Raw genomic sequence first — 18,229 nt, 5'->3', positions numbered from 1 at the left:
ACCAAAATCTGAAGGAAAAAAACTGAAAAAGGTTGATGAAGGTTTCTGGTTCCCAGAATGCTTTGCATTAGGTTGTTATTTTATAGTTTTATTCTGTAAAGACAAAGACTTGTTAATGTTTAATGTTCATTTAACTTTGAACAAACTGTTGCCAGTAAATAACATAAATTAAAAATCTACAGTAAGTTACTGGCAACCAGCTGCAGAACTACAGCAAATTTTTTACAGTGTATATATATATATATATATAAAACGAACCCATGTTTATGTCTTTGGCCAGCCAAGAAACCATGTAATTGACATTTCTTTTAATTTTAAAGAACACTTTGATTAGTTGAAAACCATTACTTTATTTAAAAATAATTAAATACATGCTTGTCTCAAGTTAAGCTTGTACATTTTGGCTTAAAGGCATTGAAGACATACCCAAACATACTGTTAATAATGAGTAAAAATATAATAAATATACATATATCTGCTATATACATAAAATATATTAGAAAGAAAAAAGAGAGGGGACAAAAAACAGAAAAAAGCAAACAAAAACAAATTAGTGCATTTGGATACAGATATACACCAAAGGCGAGGTTAAGCGGTTTTACCAGTTGATTTATGGAGTCCAGATTATCTAACTGGTAAATCTGTAAAGAGTCCATCTGATATGAAGACAAATATATATACAAATGTAGGCTATCTCTGTGTGTACATTTGACCATCTAGTTTAAAAAGTTCAAAACAATAAATGGGTTTTAATAGTGAAAGTGCATCTAAAAATACTTCCAGATTATAGGTTAAATTTATAACAATAAAAAGCAGCATTTTAATAAACTGCTGGAGGTATGAATTCTGAGAGTCTTTGCCCAGAATAACACGTGTCCTAAAGAGGTGTGATATGGTTTTTAGACAAATGGAAATTCACAGTAAGCAATAAACCTAAATTTAGAAACCATACAATTCACAAAATGTCCTGCTGTGGTGGGTTAGGGCCAAAACTCTATATTTACAAAGATGAAATGGTTCTTATCACCTGTTACATAATGACATGTTTGTTATTAATTATATTGCAGTAATAATGAAAAATTTAGTAAACATAAAAAACTGCATGTTAAAGTTTTTTTTTTTCACAGCTCCACATGACACAAAACAATGTATATAAGTGTTACTGTAATCAAAATGCTTCAAACCAATGCTTCATCATTCCATAATCAAACACAAATCTGTTTGACTTGCCATCAAAACAAATGACTACAACACGTGTATAACTCACAGAATAAAAGCTGCAACATGCAATCAACTTTTTACATTCACAGTGACAAGTACTCCTGATATTGTTTCTTAAGCTATACATGCATGTGTTTAACCACAAAAAACTGCATTATGTATTATAAAAATGAAGGGAGAGATAGACAGAAAGAGTCTCTTTAGTTCCCCTATGGACACCTCACATTTATTTTTTTTTTTTTTCAGATCCTAGTTTTGTGGCATGTGCATACTGTATAGAAACCCATAACAGCAGCCCACCTGCACACAGACACACTTGTTATCTTGTACATTACAGTATACATGTGAAAAAAATGCAATATGATGCATGCACATTTTCAACTTTTCTGTAATACAAATTTGTATACATAAAAACCATACAATTGATTTATTCTCCAGCACAACTTATTCTTAATTTGCAAGACTAAAAGAGCACCTCAGGTTATAACCTACTGAAGTCCTGGCTTATATAAAAAAATTAATTGTAACACTGAAGTAGGCCTTTAAAACTCACTGCTGCCTCCTAGAGGGAAAAACCAAATGGGTGTAACCAACCAAAAGAAATTTCACTTATTTCACTTCACCATATAGATATAAAAATAGAACATGTTGTCCAGCCTTATTGTAACAATACATGCCAACCGTAATTAATTGTCGTTGTGGAGTGTTTTTGCACGTTCAGCATACTGAAGTTCTTCCATTAGTGTTTGGAAGTGGATCAAAAACACAGAATGGAGTTCAACCAGTCTGTTGACATCCTAAGTGCTTATCGATATGCTGTATGTAATTCTTAGACACTTAAACTAATAAAGTGCTTAGTTAAATGCCAGTGGCCTATGTAGGCCTGTTTAAATCCTATTATCTTGCAGGAACGACTGCAGTCTGAGTCCTTCTCCTCTGCCTTTTCACCTGGATTCATAATTGTCCACCTTTCCAGCTGCAAGTTAAGCAGAGGCATGGAGAACCAGGCTCTGTTTGTTCCCTAATGACAAGGGTCGAACGGATACTTTGTGACACCTCCGTGAAGTTCCACCATGGACTCGCTCCAGGTAATGACATCTCCGGTGAGGTGGCTGGAGCAGGATGCTTGGTTGTAGATTTCGGTAGAGCTGAGCATACGGGACCACAGCTGCAGATCTGACATCTCGCCCACAAAAGACTGTGTGGCATCGAAACGACCGCCCAGAGTGTCCTGGGTAGAAGAGAGACGCAAGTTAGCATGAGTTTGTTTTGTCAATAACTGACTCATTCTATGAGACATACCTGCTCCTGTCCGAGGATGAAGACTCCTCCTGGTTTAATGGGATGCCATGGGGACAGATTCTCTCCAGAGCCCCTTTTCACACCGTCGAGATAAGCCTCCCACATGCCGTCACGCGTGGACCACGTAACACAGAGGTGGTGCCATTTACTGTCCGTCAGAGAAATAGGAAGAGTAACAGCCTGCACAAGGGCAAAAGCAGAGTATATCTTTTAAAAATACAGCGTTTTGTAACTGTAGTATATTGAATTCTGTTATACACACTTTCGCATATACAGCTGAAGTCAAAAGTTTACATACGCCTTGCAGAATCTGCAAAATGTTAATTATTTGACCAAAATAAGAGGGGTCGTACAAAATGCATGCTATTTTTTTTTATTTAGTACTGACCTGATTAAGATATTTCACATTAAATATGTTTATAAGATAAAATAATAGTTGAATTTATAAAAACACACTTGATTCTTAATACTGTGTTGTTATCTGAATGCTCCACAGCTGTTTTTTTTTTTTTTTTTAGTGATAGTTGTTCATGAGTCCTTTGTTTGTTCCAAACAGTTAAACTGCCCGCTGTTCTTCAGAAAAATCCTTCAGGTCCCACAATTTTTTTGGTTTTGTAGCATTTTTGTGTATTTGAACCCTTTCCAACAAATACTGTGTGATTTTGAGATCCATCTTTTTACATGGAGGACAACTGAGGGACTGAACTTATAGGCAACTGTTACAGAAGGTTCAAATGCTCAATGATGCTCCAGAAGAAAACACGATGCATTAAGAGCTGGGGGGTGAAAACTTTTGGAATTTGAAGATCAGATAAAAAATTTAACTTATTTTGTCTTTTGGGAAACATGTAAGTATCTTCTGAAGAGCAGTAATAAATGAAAAAATATGATATTTAGGTAAAATAAGAAAAAAGTACAGATCTTCATTCTGTTCAAAAGTTTACACCCCTGGCTTTTCATGCATTGTGTTTCCTTTTGAAGCACTGTGGACTGTATGTAAACATTTTTATGTGAAATATCTTATTCAGGTCAGTACTAAATAAAAAAATAACATGCATTTTGTATGGTCCCTCTTATTTTGGTAAAATAATGAACATTTTGCAGATTCTGCAATGTGTATGTAAACTTTAAACAAATATGCGAAAGTGTGTATGACAGAATTTGTGGGTTTAACAAACCTCATAATTAGTGTTTATTAGCTGTAGACTTCAGCAGCACGCTGGCATTAGTTGCAAACCGTTTTGTTGACAGCATGTAAACAGTCATTGAGAGGTCTGTCTTCTTCCGGTTTAAAAAACAGAAGGTATTCACACGTAAACCACGGATAAGCCATTAACTAATTAAGCAGGATGATGCAAATGGCTGAGAAGCCAAGAGGAAGAGAGAGCTTTGCAGACTGTTGCAAGGGCAGTACAAGGGCAATATCAGGGTAAGTCTGGTGACCCCTTTTTCCTAACTGTGAGGTCTAGCATTTTTTAACAATGCATTTGATCACAATTACTTAATCTAATGTTATGACATGTTGGATTGTATCAGTTTAAACTTCTAAGCTATTTTTTGTCTGTGTTTAATGAATCTAGAGCGTTAATCTTTCATTACACAATCCCGGTTTTATAATTGGATGATTTCTTTACCTTGTCATTCACCAGCAGCTCCATAGGATTGTTGCCCCATTCAATCAGGACAAGCTCGTTGGCCTGGCCTGGAACAGAATAGGAGAATGGAGTTCCGATCCCAGGACCTGAGCCCCCTTTCAACCAAAGACAGATCGTGAGGGCGAAGATCTCGCTCACAAGGGTGCGCTTGATTCGCCCATACATGTAGTTGGTGCGCATCGGGAAGCCAATCTGAAAAGCATCAGGATTCTTGAGCTTCTTATTTGGTCCTGTTAGAGATGAAAATAAGAAACTGTGAAACGGGATTGCATTTCTCAGCAGCATAACATCTAAAATCTCCACTGAAATCTTAAAAGGCAGTTGGAGACTCAGATCTCCTGGAAGCAGGGTATTTAAATAAACTCTTTGCATTTAACCCATTCAGATCTCAAAATTGTTCCAGGAACATGAAAAATAAGACCATACTTTAGTATTCTAAATCCAAACATAAATTACATATTAGTTTTTTAATTCAATTCTATTTTGTACTACTTTTAGGACATATCACCTGGTTCTGGAGCTTTGAGGTGAAGGTTACTCAGCACTGAGTCTAATTTGTTGATGGCTCCACGGACAGGCGCTCTAGACCCAGGTGGTTTGAATGAGGTTTGTGGTTGGAGAACATGATCATCATTTCCATGGTGTCCATCATCATGGTGTCCATTGCCATGATGGCCATCATCGTGATGATCATCATGGTGGTTGTTGTTGTTGTTGTGGTGGCTGTCGTGATGATCATCATGGCCACTTTGATGATTGTCTTGGTGATTGCCATGGTGGTCATCGTGGTGATCATCGTGGTGGTCGCTGTGACGGTCGTAGCGATAACTATAATGGTAGTTACGATGACTGCTGGAGGGATGGTCGTCATGATGGTTTGGCTGGTGGGTGTCATGGTTATCATGATGGTCTTCATGGTGGCTATTGTGGTGGCTGTTATGGTGTTCATCACTGCCATGGTTATCCTCACGATGACCATTTCCATTACTGTGGTCACTGTGACTGTAGTGACTGTCATAGTGATGATGGAGCTGTTCTTCCAGTGCGTTAATCTTGCGCTGCAGAAGGTCTCTCAATGAACTTGAATAGGAACTGGAAGAATTTCTTGCCTATAAGAACAAAAAGGACAATGAATAAAAATATACAGTTCTGGCAAGATTTTAAACACTTAAAATGTTCATTCATGAAACAAGAGCAGAATGAATTGTGTACATTGTTCGTAAAGCAATTCTCACACAAACTTTCAAATTCACAAAAATTCGAAATTTTAGTTGGTAATGTACACCTGCTACCAACCAACCTAACTGTGAGTGAGTGTGCGCCCCCGCCCTATTTTTACGAATGTTTTGAATTCTTCAACACACAAGTTTAAAGTGTTAGTTCACCCAAAAATAAAGACTAGCGCATGATTTACTCATCCTCAAAGCATCCTAGGTGTATATGACTTTCTTTTTTCAGACAAATCCAATCGGAGTTATATTAAAAATTGGCCTGGCACTTCCAAGCTTTATAATGACAGTGGGTGAGTATATTTAAAGTGCTCCTATTATGCCTTTTCAAAAATCACCTTTCATGCTGTGTGTCATGTAGCTGCATGTGAACATAAACTACCTGCAAAGTTGTGAAGCCGACAGAGCATGATAAATAAAGTTATTGTCTATAAAATAAAAATAAAAATTGTGAGTCGGCTCACAATTGCCTAAACGATTCGTCAGGAATTCGAATCTTATTTTGTTACGGCTGCATGTCAAGAATTAACACAGTTGCATAATGTCCGCCCACATTCTACGTCGCGTACAACTTGCCTGCCCACAAACGCAGTAAAATTTCCATGTGGTTAACATCATGTCGAGAAGATGCTGTATTCTACGCTGTGAGAGTAAATTTGTTTTATAATCACTTCCAAAAGATGAATCTAAAAGGATCAGTGGTTAACATTCATTTTTTCAACAACACCTCAGCAGTACAATTTCAATCTTGTGTTGTGTCCCTGTCATTTTACTGATGACTGCTTTTACAAACTCGGGAAGTACAACGCGTGATTCACCAAACGCTTGCTCCTAGTTTATCAGAGGCTTGCTCCTTTGAACCTCTACCTGTAAGTATGATTAATAATTGACGATTGTATTTTTTAGCGATTGTTCAAAATACATAGTTGTGTATGTTATGTTGTGTAAACCCTGCAGGTGTCTTGCTAACTGGCTAACTCACACTTCTATAGTTATGTTGTTCAGCCGGTGGCCCACTGTAGTCTAAAAATGTATCGACTGATGCAGCTTGACTGTCTTCTAGTTGGAGTAATAATAAAGGATGGCGTATGATTTTACAGTGTAATGCCTTATGGAATGTTGAAGTTTACAACATAGAGGTGTGCCCGGATCACTTTCATAAGCAAATTGCGAGAACTTTCCACGGTAGTCTGTGCTAACTAGTTGAAGCATTCTCCAGTCGTGCTTGCGAATCAGTTTCTTATCAATCAGCCACATCAACCGTTTCATCATCAGACTTCGGCTCGAAGTGGTAAGGTACAATAGATGCCATCTTTTCTATGTATTGACAAGTCTCCAGGGCTGTCATTCAGTTATGGCAACAGGCTTTTCGTTTCCGACGCGCTGTACGAAACGTAGACCAATCATAAAGGACTGCGTCGTCTGACCAATCACAGCAGTGAGGGCTCACGGAAGGGAGGGGTTTAGAGAGACTGATTCTTCGAACTGCTTCGCACGAGTCGTTTACGATTCATTTAGAAATGAGGTAAAATTAAATCTATTTTTGTAGAAAACTAAAGTGTTTTTTTGACCTTGCATAGGCCTACATGTAAACCTGTTTTAGGAGACTCATAAAACAATATTAACAACCTTTAAAATAGCATAATAGGAGCACTTTAAGTCTTAAATATTGATATTTCTCTTACAAAAGCTTGATTGATTTGTAAAAATTGATTTGCTATAGGAGGCCTTTATCCACCCCCCGGAGCCATGTGGAGCACTTTTTTATAACGGATGGATGCACTTTATTGGACTTCTTTTAGACTGTTGAACAGAAACACCAACCCACTGCCATTATAAAGCTTGGAAGAGCAAGGATCATTTTTAATGTAACTCCGATTGAATTTGTCTGAAAGAAGAAAGTCATATACTCTTAGGATGCCTTGAGGGTGAGTAAATCATGGGCTAATTTTCATTTTTGGGTGAACTAAACCTTTAACTACCAAATCCGTGATATTAAGGCATTTGTGAAGTTTGTTTTAAGCGGAAATTACTAATAATTTTTCTCAATATTGCACATTATAAGTTTTTACCAAATTTTTCAATTAAATAAATGCAACCCAAGTGAACAAAAGTGACTTCTTTTAAAAAACATAAACAATCTTTCTGACCCCAAACTTGAACGGTAATGTATTAGTACAGGGGTTTTCAAACCTGTCCTGGAGCCTCCCCTGCCCTGCACATTTTGTATGTCTCCCTTATTAGGCACACCCAATTCAGGTCTTGCAGTCTCTACTAATGAGCTGATGATTTGAATCAGGTGTATTGTATCAGGTGTGATGAGAGAGACAAGCAAAATGTGCAGGGCAGGGGAGGCTCCAGGACAGGTTTGAAAACCCCTGTATTAGTACAAACAAGTGTTATGACATCACAAGACAGCCCCTCCTTCACAGTCAGCACTCTTTCCTCTGATTAGTCGCAGCAAATCCAGCTTTACTCAGCGCCACAGCATTCTGCGCTTAATGGCTTATCAAGGCAGATGGGGCTAATTGGTGATGGCAGCAACTAGCACATTGCAGAGTGCCATCACCAGCATACATTACATGCACTTTCTTTTAAAGACAACAATTCTTTTAAACCTTGCGGTCAAACAGCAAGAATATCTGAGCTGTAAAGCACAGTGCAAACTTGATGACACTTCTACAACATTAAACGCTTCATCAGCAATTCATTCATGTACTACAGACCAATTAAAAAAAGAAGAGTTTTTACTGCATACCGTATTTAATGAAAGTGTCACAATTCACCCGTTGCAGGGAGTTTGATTGACAGGCGATCTGACCAATCATAATTGAAACAAGATACCTTGTAATGTTCATTCGTGTTTATTTTCTACTATAACTTGTAAAGAGGAAGAGATTGATTCACGTGCTGCAGTGATCTGTCACAGCATATTAAAGAGCCACAAAATGGTATTTATTGCTTGAATTTCTTTTAAAAAAAGGATTTGTTTCATACCAATAGTAACCTGCTCTGTCTTGTCTGTCAGAGCACTGTCAGTTTTTCACTGCGTGAGGCGCCATGGCTTGTTGTACACAGCAATGATAAGGAATTAGGGCGGGTGTTTGTGAAGGGTCAGTTGTGGCTGGTTCAAAGGATCAACTGTATAGTATTTATTATTATATGTATATGTATTATGTATAAGTATTATATGTATTAGAATTTCATTATTATATTGATGTGCTTTCTCAAGGGTAGGGATCTGGCTAATTAAATAAGCAAATCCAGACTGGCCTGCCTAAACGGAAAACTGTATTCAATGATCTGTTTCTGGCACTGAAAGCCACCCAAGTGTACGTTACAAAAAAGGGAAAAGAGCTTATGTCATGCTGAGAAGTTGTCCTGAATACAGATCAGCCTGTGACATGCAGGATAACCCCTAAAGGCAAAATCCAAGTAGCTGGAAAATCTGGAAATATCAGGTCATTTTATAATGGTGATTTTTTTCATGCCTGGGAAAGTCATGGAAATAATATTTCCTAAAATAATTTAATTGAATCACTAATGTTCAAAAGTGCATTGTACTTTTTAAAAAGAGACAGTTAAGACATTTATAATGTTACAATACATTTTGAAGAATGAAACAATCATAGCTTCCAAAAAAATATTAAGCAGAACAACCGTTTTCAACACTGATAATGATAAGAAATGTTTCTTGAGCAGTGAATCAGCATCAGAACGAATTCTGAAGGATCATGTGACACTGAAGACTGGAGTAATGATGCTGAAAATTCAGCTTTGTGATCACAGGAGTATATTATGTTTTAAAATATATTCAGTTTTTTGAAAGTGTAATAATATTTCCACAATATTCCTGTTTTATTGTATTTTTTTTTAATACAGGTAAGCATAGAGACTCCTACCGACTTCAAATATTTGAAAAGTAGTGTGTATATGTGTTTTTAGAATTATTATTATTATCAATATTATAGGCTTAAACCCTCCCACCTGAAGATTTTCCAGCCTCTCCTTCAGGGCCTGCAGGGTCTTTCCTGTCTGTTCTGGGGAAAAGCCATGTTTGCTCACATATGGAGATTTGCCTCGGTGATTGTCATTGCGATGCCCATTTAAAGGAAAGTGTGGGTCAGCATGGTGGGCATCATAGTGGTGTGGGGAATGCTGGGAGTTGTGCTGTGAAGGGCCGTGATAATCTTCATCATGGTGTCCCCTTCCAAAGCTCTCGCAGAGAGTCAGTTTAGCGGTCAGTTCCCGAATGGTCTCTCGCTGATCCAAGATGGTCTCCTTCTGTCGCACAAGGCTCTCCCTCAGGTGAAGGATGGTGGCTTTGGCCTCATCGGATATGCCATGATGTCGGCTACTACTACTGCTACTGCTGCTGTGACTACTTGGTGGCCCGCTAACTGTCCCGTGATGTCCATTCCCATGGCCACTGGCATGTCCATTGCTGTTTGTCCCATGTGCAGCCCCATGCGAAGTCCCATGCGAAGCCCCACCTGGTGTGAAACAACTAGGGTCTGCATCTGCAGGGATAGGGATGCAAACAAGCTTGGGTTGTGTTCCCCAGTCATATTCCAAACCTGGCACGCTACTAACCGAAGGTAATAATAATAATATGAGAAGAAGAAGAAAGTGTGAGCAAAAAATCCCTCCACAGCTCATGTGTTCTGAGAAAGGCGGTGCCATAATGGCATAATTTGTACTTTTCATCATTATCGATTTCTTTTTTACAGCAGTGGGATGTGCACCATGAAAAGAAGTCATGGCAGAACAATCAGTGGATTTAGAAATCCACAAGAAATGTCCAGAAAAAGCATTGTTTACACTGTGTTTATCACTTTTTGTGAGCACAGAATGTTATATTCACTGTGAACGGTGATAAATCCATCAAACGCAGACATTCCAGTGTTCAAACACAGAGCAGAAGTAGGACCTGTTGAATGCTCTTTCACCCCGGGCTGATGAAATATTTGGCAAACCGGATCTCCAGTGTTTGGCAGTTAGCAGTAATCCTTTAATTTCCGGATTCTGTCAGGCACATCCCTGCAGATTAGAAAAGAGATTTCAGTCAGAATGAAGCTGTGCCCCTAGGAGGAAAAAAAACTTTGGAGTTATTCACAATAATTCTAGCATGTTTTCTTTCTTGTAAAGGGCAGCAGTGGGCTCACATACAGCTCAGTTCTACTTACTGCGTCGATCAGTCAACAACATGAACTTGCTGAGTCAGACGTGCCCCTGGGGTGAATGACGCTAACAGCTGAAAACCCCCTCAGCTATTGTAATCAGACTACAAGTACACAAACTTGATTCAAATGATGAAAGATGGCTTTCAAAATAATGTTACCAGCCAAGCAATTTAGAAAGCTTGCAGTCAGAGGTAGTTAATGAAGGATGCATAGGGAGAATGGCAAACTGATGCTAGAGGGAAGACATCAGTAAAGTGCTAGCTGGGGCAATATAAAGTTAGCACATTAGCAAACAGAACAAATGCTGAGACACAGATCACTCTTAACTTCTCAATCACTAGGGTTTTTACTGAAGATTTTAAAGGATACACCAAAACTACAAATGATAGATAGATAGATACAGCAAACAGACAATGATAGAGCAAATGATAGAATGATATACCAATTGAACAATTTACTGAACGAACGAACAAACAATAGATAGATAGATAGATAGATAGATGATAGATAGAGCAAACAGACAATGATAGAGCAAACAATACACTGAATTGAATTGAACTGAATACACTGATTGAACAATTTACTGAACGAACGAACGAACGAACGAACGAACGAACGATAGATAGATAGATAGATAGATAGATAGATAGATAAAAACAGACAATGATAGAGCAAATTATATACCAATTGAACAATTTACTGAACGAACGAACGAACGAACGAACGAACGAACGAACGATAGATAGATAGATAGATAGATAGATAGATAGATAGATAGATAGATAGATAGATAGATAGATAGATAGATAAAAACAGACAATGATAGAGCAAATTATATACCAATTGAACAATTTACTGAACGAACGAACAAATGAACGATAGGTAGATAGATAAATAGATAGATACATAGTAGGGCTGTGCAATATATCGAACGATATTGTGAGGCGCGTTTAGTCAATGAAGCCGGTGCTTTGATTAGTAGTAAATCTCCATCACGTGCGTTCCACTCAGGTTCCGCTGGAGCGGCAAATGATACACAGAGACGTAAATCTCTGACAAGCTACGCCATATCGCGCTAAATATCGATATTAAGCTCGATATGGCGTAGCTTGTCAGAGATTTACTCTGTGTATCAATTGCCGCTCCAGCGGAACCTGAGTGGAACGCACGTGATGGAGATTTACTACTAATCAAAGCACCGGCTTCATTGACTAAACGCGCCTCACAATATCGTTCGATATATTGCACAGCCCTAATACATAGACAGACAGACAGACAGACAGACAGACAGATAGATTGACAGATATCATTGACAGCAAATGATAGAACGATATACCAGTTGAACAATTTACTGAACGAACGAACAAACAATAGATAGATAGATAGATAGATAAATAGATAGATAGATAGATAAACAGATAAATAAATGACAGACAGACAGACAGACAGACAGACAGACAGACAGATAGATAGATAGATAGATAGATAGATAGATAGATAGATAGATAGATAGATAGATAGATAGATAGATAGATAGATAGATAGATAGATTTAGTGCATTGTTTAGTGCAATATGGCCAGTTTTCCCTCTGTGATATTTACAAAGTCGGTAATATATGTATAAGTGTATAAAACATAATTAAGTTCAAATTTGAAAACTCATGTAAAGCATTTCAACCTAAAAAGGAGCAACTTGAAAAAAAGATCTAACTAGTTTCAACCTGGAAGTCTCTCCCTGAGGATCTACTGCATCACAGGAAGGGGCTCTCACTCTTGTGTCCCCAAGGTTGACTGTCTAATAGGATCTACTAAGGCTTAAAGGCCATGGTGAATTGGCTTGGCATGCTTACGGTAGTCTCTTCCTGCAGTACTGTCGTGATCACATGTGTCTGTGGCGTTGGGTCGAAGTCTGGTGCTTATAAGCCAGTTCAGAAACACTCTACATGTGGCCAGCAGACTCCTAAGAGGCTCGCCTACTTCTCATTCTCACGCTGTATGGCACGCCACCCTAGACATATCGTTAGACAGAGCTCATGGCATCCTCGTGGGACTGAGACAGAATCTCAGAGTGAGAATGTGAAAGATCAAGGTGATTGCCAAGGACACTTTGACAGTCAGCTTAACTAGCTGCAAATGGGAAGAGACTTTCAGCTGTATAATTAGAGTCCACCAGACATGTTTCTTAGGGGGCTTTCATACTGAATTTTCTACATTTAAAAACTTCTGGTGAATGACGGTAGCCACTGACTTCCATGGTATGAAAAAAAAGTCAATGGCTATGGTCAACTTATTGGTTAACAATATTATTCCAAATGAAAGAAGTCTCTTTTGCTCACTATTCATAATCATGAGTTGATGACCATTTTGTTCATCCCTATTTTGCAAGACATTAAACATTTTTGACCAGTTCTTTTTACTTCTTAATGTTTAGTCCACATCTAGCAGTGCACAAATGCATTTGTGAATTGTTTTGTACTCTGACACTTCAGTCAGAATTATTACAGGTAATTTAAGGAGGAACCTATAAAAGAAGGTCAAGATAGCCTACATGAACTTTGTCTCATGAATCACTTACAGTAACACCTGTCCTTCTGTAGGCCCTTGATCTCAACCTAATTGTACTGATGCTTAAATTAATCTGTTGAATCATTCATAGTCTGGCTAATTAATTAGATAAAGGGTAGTAGACTGGTGCTAAGCTCCTTAAATATGTCTGTATCATGTCACAAACAGATGTCATGGATGCACTTTTACATACGATTAGCTTTAAAATCATGGATACCGCATTAAAATAGGTCATGTGTTTACAAAGCCTACCTGATTGACCTTTTTAAATGAATTTACATCACTTTAAGCATATGTCGTACAGCATAAGATGTTTTTTTATATTAAAAGAGTTGAGTGCATGCAAGCATTGGAGATGTATTTAAGTAATCAAAGAAGCATATATAAATTATGCTTATCAAGGCTGCATTTATTTGATTGAAAATACTGAAAAAAATACTCTAGTTTTCAGTCACATGATCCTTTAGAAATCATTCTAATATAATGATCTCTAATCAATATTGGAAAAAGTTTTTTTGGGACCTGTGATATTTTTTCAGGATTCTTTGATAAATAAAAAGTTAAAAAGAACAATGTTTATTCAAAACAGACATTTCGTGTGACAATATACACTACTCTTCAAAAGTTTGAGCTCAGTACATTTTATGTAAACAATTTTTTTTTATTTTTTTCAAAAGAAATAAATACTTTTATTCAGCAAGAATGTGTTAAATGGATAAAAAGTGATCGTAATTACTTATATGGTTAGACAAGATATTTTGAATAAATGCTGTTCTTTTTCACTTTTTATTTATCAAAGTATCCTAAAACAAGTATCACAGGTTTCAAAAAATATTAAGCAGCACAACAGTTTCAACGCTGATAATAAATCAGCATATTAGAATGATTTCTGAAGGATCATGTGACACTAAAGACTGGAATAATGGCTGATGAAAATTTAGCGCTGCATCACAGATATAAATTATATTTTAAAATATATTAAGATAGAAAACCAATATTAGAAATTGCAATAATATTTCACAATATTACTGTTTTTCTGTATTTTTGATCAAACAAATACAGCCTTGATGAGCAAATTAAAAACCTTTTCTGAAGTTGGCAACCCTAAGGTAGACTAATGGTTAAAGGTCTGGGCCCGTATCCCTAAAGATTCTGAGAATCCTCTCAGAGAGCTCCTAACTTAACCAAAAAATTCCTTGCCAGGAGTTTTTGCTTAGAAGTGATTCCAGAACATTTTCAGTGAACTCTGAGCAAGGAATGGATGGAAAATCCTATCTTAGTGAGGAGGTGTGGTTGACCCCGTTGCTAGGTATGAGTCATCATTTCAAAAGCCGTGATTGGTTGATCCTACAAGTTTGATGAAAATGAACTTTTGGTGATAATGAGCAAAGGATGTACCCGCAAATTAATAAACATAATTATACATTCGAATCTTATGCAGACTGTTATTGTAAATAATATTTCACATTCAAGAAAATATCTGGAAAATGAATAGTAAGCTGTAGGGGTTATAGCCTAACATTAGAATCTAAAATATGTGAAAACTTAAGCTCATTACACCCTGTTCAAATAATGATTCGTGTCTTATTTGCTCATATTAATATCCTAGCTGGCATATTTTGTACTTTCACTCCCATATGGACCCCATTGAAAACAAGATGGCCTATCTCAAGGGGCTGTCCTTAATGAAGTAGAAATTGCAACGTTACAACTCAGTGTGGTCTTAACGAGGGTAACACGGCTCAGCTTTTATCAATGTCTGTGATTGCTGGCTGGTCTATTTATGAAGGCTTGTTAACAAATATCCTACAAACACAGAAAATGGAGAAAAAAAGGAATTGCAAGCCGAACTGGACTGAGGAGCAAGGTTTGTTGCTGGCCCAGTTGGTGAAGTAATTGCATCTCTAAGGAGATCCACCACAAACATGATTCCTGCACGATTTAATCTGTAGCGTCTCAATAATTCCCTGTCATCCAGTGTTTGCAGGACATCTCTCCTGCCTCCTCTGTTGGCCATTTTGTGCAGCTGCTTAGGGGAACTCCTAAGCCACTAAAAGTCCTCTTCCCTGCTCTTAGCAGATCTCGCCTTAGGAGCCCTTTTAAGCGCTAGGAATCTTGAGGAATAGCTTTTATATTAACTGGGATTTTCGTGTCACTTTTAGGGGAAATTCTAAGAAAACGTCATGACTCTGAGAATTTTCTTAGAATTTGGCCGCTAGGAGCCACTTTTTGCACAAAAATTCTTTAGGGATACGGGCCCTGGTCTAATTGTAGACAAATGGTAATAAGAGCACCAACGTGAGCAGAAATTGTACTTTGAATGCGATTTTGCTCTGGACACTGTTTCTTTGGACCAAAAAACAAATATAAAAAAGCATGAAGCAATAATAAAATCCAGCCATAGCCAGCCAATGTAAATCAAAATCACAAAATGAATGCTATTCTTGTATGCAAACAAGAATCATGTGAGAGACCAACAAGACTGAGATCTGTGATGGTTCAAATTAAAGGATGCATTCAGGCTTGCATCAGGTCAGGTCAAATCAGCTATTATATTCCACAAGACTTCCTGGCTGCTCACTAGTATGCATCGCCCATTGCTTTAAAGATGTGAGGTTAATTCTAAACTCCCTCTAGTGTTAGAAAAAGTAATACTTAATGTTCATGTAACCCATATAACTGTACTGTATGTTGTTTATTACCCAGTACTTGCTTGTCTAATTTTACAGTAGCATGAATAAAATTTAACCTAAACATTAAATAATCATCCATGTAGGGCATTGCTCAGAGTTAGTAAGATTAAGATGAACAGGTGTCCCTAGAACAGACATATTGAGATTTGTTCACCTAATGTATCAGGTCACGGTACTTCATGAGGTAATGTGTCCTTTGTTGACCACATATTAAACCTATTAACACATCCATTTGCCGCAATGGTTATATATGTGATCCTGGACCACAAAACCAGTCATAAGTCGCACGGGTACAGTATATTTGTGGCATCAGCCAACAATACATGGGTCAAAATGATCGATTTTTCTTTTTTGCCAAAAATCATTAGGATATTAAATAAAGATTATGTTCCATGAAGATATTTTGTAAATTTCCTACCATAAATATATCAAAACTGGTTTTGTGGTCCAGGGTCACATATGTACAAAACGTCTTTATACAAAACATGTTTACATAAGGCAATTGAAAACGGTTCTGCAGATTAGTGTATAAAGTGAGAAAAGACTATTGCTAACCCTAAGGTTCTTGAACTGAACCATTATCACAAGCACCTTCAGTTACTGTCCACTGAAATATCCATCACAATGTTCATTTTCCCTCTTCTACGACATTTACCAACTGTATTTACTCAGTGCGTAACCATGCGTTGTAAATAAGCAATATAATAAATATCTAAACACCTAACACAATCTAAAACCTCATTTTAAGAATTCCCTTCCCTTACAAATACAAATAAACAAATAAATGCCAATATTTTAGCAGCTTAAATTTCTCCAAAATGGAAGAATTAGATTAAGTTTGTGAGAGCAAAACATATTCCTACAACTTTTCCTAAAACCACGTGGCTATTTATGCTGAACAAAAGTAATGCAAAGCTGAACAAACATTAATCACACAATAAAACTCCACAATTATTCCACACTTTCTAAACGACACTGATAATCAATCTGAACCATACCTTCTGAAGTAAATTTGAATCAGCTCCATTAGAAAGTTGCCTATGAGTTTTCTGTAGAGAACAAAAAGGTCCCTTACCTGCAGTCAGTCACAGAGTTGGGGCAAGTTAGTCTATTCCAAACACACTGATCAGATTGAGAGGGATTTGCGTTAGGGAGGATAATTTTAACTCCCTCCACTCCCCCATCCTTTCCTCCCTCCTGTTATCAGTCCTCTTTAAATTGTGTTGCTTTAAGGGCTCTTTTGATTGCATTTTGTCCTAAAACACAAAATTACAACACCACTAAAGTACTTGCCTCAGCGCCTATTCCTTAATTCTGATCCATGAGCTCATTATGGGAGACAAAATTAGTAATCTTAGCGAATTTTGAGGCAAATTGAGCTGAAACTATTTAATACCATATAAACAATACAGTGTTATTTTAGTTTTACTTATATACTAATAATTCACATTTCACAATTCAATTGTATTGTTATAGTTCAGTTTTATGTTACTATAAGTTTTAGTCTTTTTTATATCATGTGCTTTCGCTTTTATTGATTGATTTATAAAGAAAAGCTTTTTTAGTTTATTACATTTTTAATAACATTACATTTAGTTTTAGTTAATATTTGATCTTTATGTAATATTTAATCTATGGAATAGTTTTAGTTCCAAAATGAAGACATAACATATGTACAGTTACAGATATCCATAGTTTTCAGCACCAATGAAACATTGGCTACAAACAAATGAACCAATCTCGTACAGTCTCAAAATTGTTCTTAAGTATGTTTCATAATCCACACTAATTGTGTTGGCCGAGGTGCTAAACTTAGTCTATCAAGTCACTGCTGTCCCCACTCAGTCTGGTTATGGCATCCTGATAATAGATTCTGCTCAGGTGACCTGTGAACACCCATAGAGTTGCCAAATTCAGCAGAAGGATAGCAAGCACTCTAAGTTCCTTTTAGCAAATGAAGGAAATTCTTAATTTTTTTTTATATCACATTTGCATTTTTGACTGTAATCTGTAATTTGTAACAATGATACTTGGATGTTAAAAAGGGACAGCTGGCAGCCCTCACCTTCGGTGATATAATGGGCATCAGTCCGAAAGCTATTCACGCACACAACCGATGCCAGTTGGCCTAAAAAGGGATAGAAAGTGAAATACAGACAGACAAATACAAACAGATGAACAGGAAGACAGAGATAAGCAATAGGATTGCCATTTTGTAGACAGAAGGTAAATAATAATAACCAAACAGTTTCTTTAATTATGGAACTTTTGACAAACACGTTTAAGATTATATGTGACCTTGGACCACAAAACCAATCTTAAGTAGCATGGGTATATTTGTAGCAATAGCCAAAAATACATTGTATGGGTCAAAAGGATAG

General features: G+C 37.0%; 1 protein-coding gene across 2 annotated transcripts; it reads right to left on the bottom strand.

Moving 5' to 3' along the window:
• Positions 1-325: 325 nt before the first annotated feature.
• On the bottom strand, positions 326-16,985 carry LOC141290084 (uncharacterized). Of its 2 annotated transcripts, none has more exons than XM_073822280.1 (6): positions 16,924-16,985; positions 9,395-10,447; positions 4,687-5,287; positions 4,158-4,408; positions 2,524-2,703; positions 326-2,452 (listed from the first exon to the last, which is right to left on the bottom strand). In XM_073822280.1, the coding sequence occupies exons 2-6, from the start codon at positions 10,166-10,168 to the stop codon at positions 2,243-2,245; spliced, it is 2,016 nt and encodes a 671-aa protein (XP_073678381.1). In that variant the 5' UTR covers positions 10,169-10,447; positions 16,924-16,985; the 3' UTR covers positions 326-2,242. The 2 variants fall into 2 exon arrangements, with proteins under 2 accessions (XP_073678381.1, XP_073678382.1); XM_073822281.1 differs by having other exon boundaries at positions 16,847-16,924.
• Between the last annotated feature and the right edge of the window lie 1,244 nt (positions 16,986-18,229).

This window comes from Garra rufa, chromosome 17, assembly GCF_049309525.1.
Source record: "Garra rufa chromosome 17, GarRuf1.0, whole genome shotgun sequence".
NCBI classification, from domain to species: domain Eukaryota; kingdom Metazoa; phylum Chordata; class Actinopteri; order Cypriniformes; family Cyprinidae; genus Garra; species Garra rufa.
This window is presented reverse-complemented; position numbering and strand designations above follow the sequence as displayed.

Coding starts and splice junctions, on each gene's coding strand:
- LOC141290084 (XM_073822280.1), bottom strand. CDS start 10,168: ATGACTTCTTTTCATGGTGCACATCCCACTGCTGTAAAAAAGAAATCG. Junction 5,288..9,394: donor AGAGGCTGGAAAATCTTCAG/GTGGGAGGGTTT, acceptor TTGTTCTTATAG/GCAAGAAATTCTTCCAGTTC. Junction 2,704..4,157: donor AGCTGCTGGTGAATGACAAG/GTAAAGAAATCA, acceptor GCCCTTGTGCAG/GCTGTTACTCTTCCTATTTC.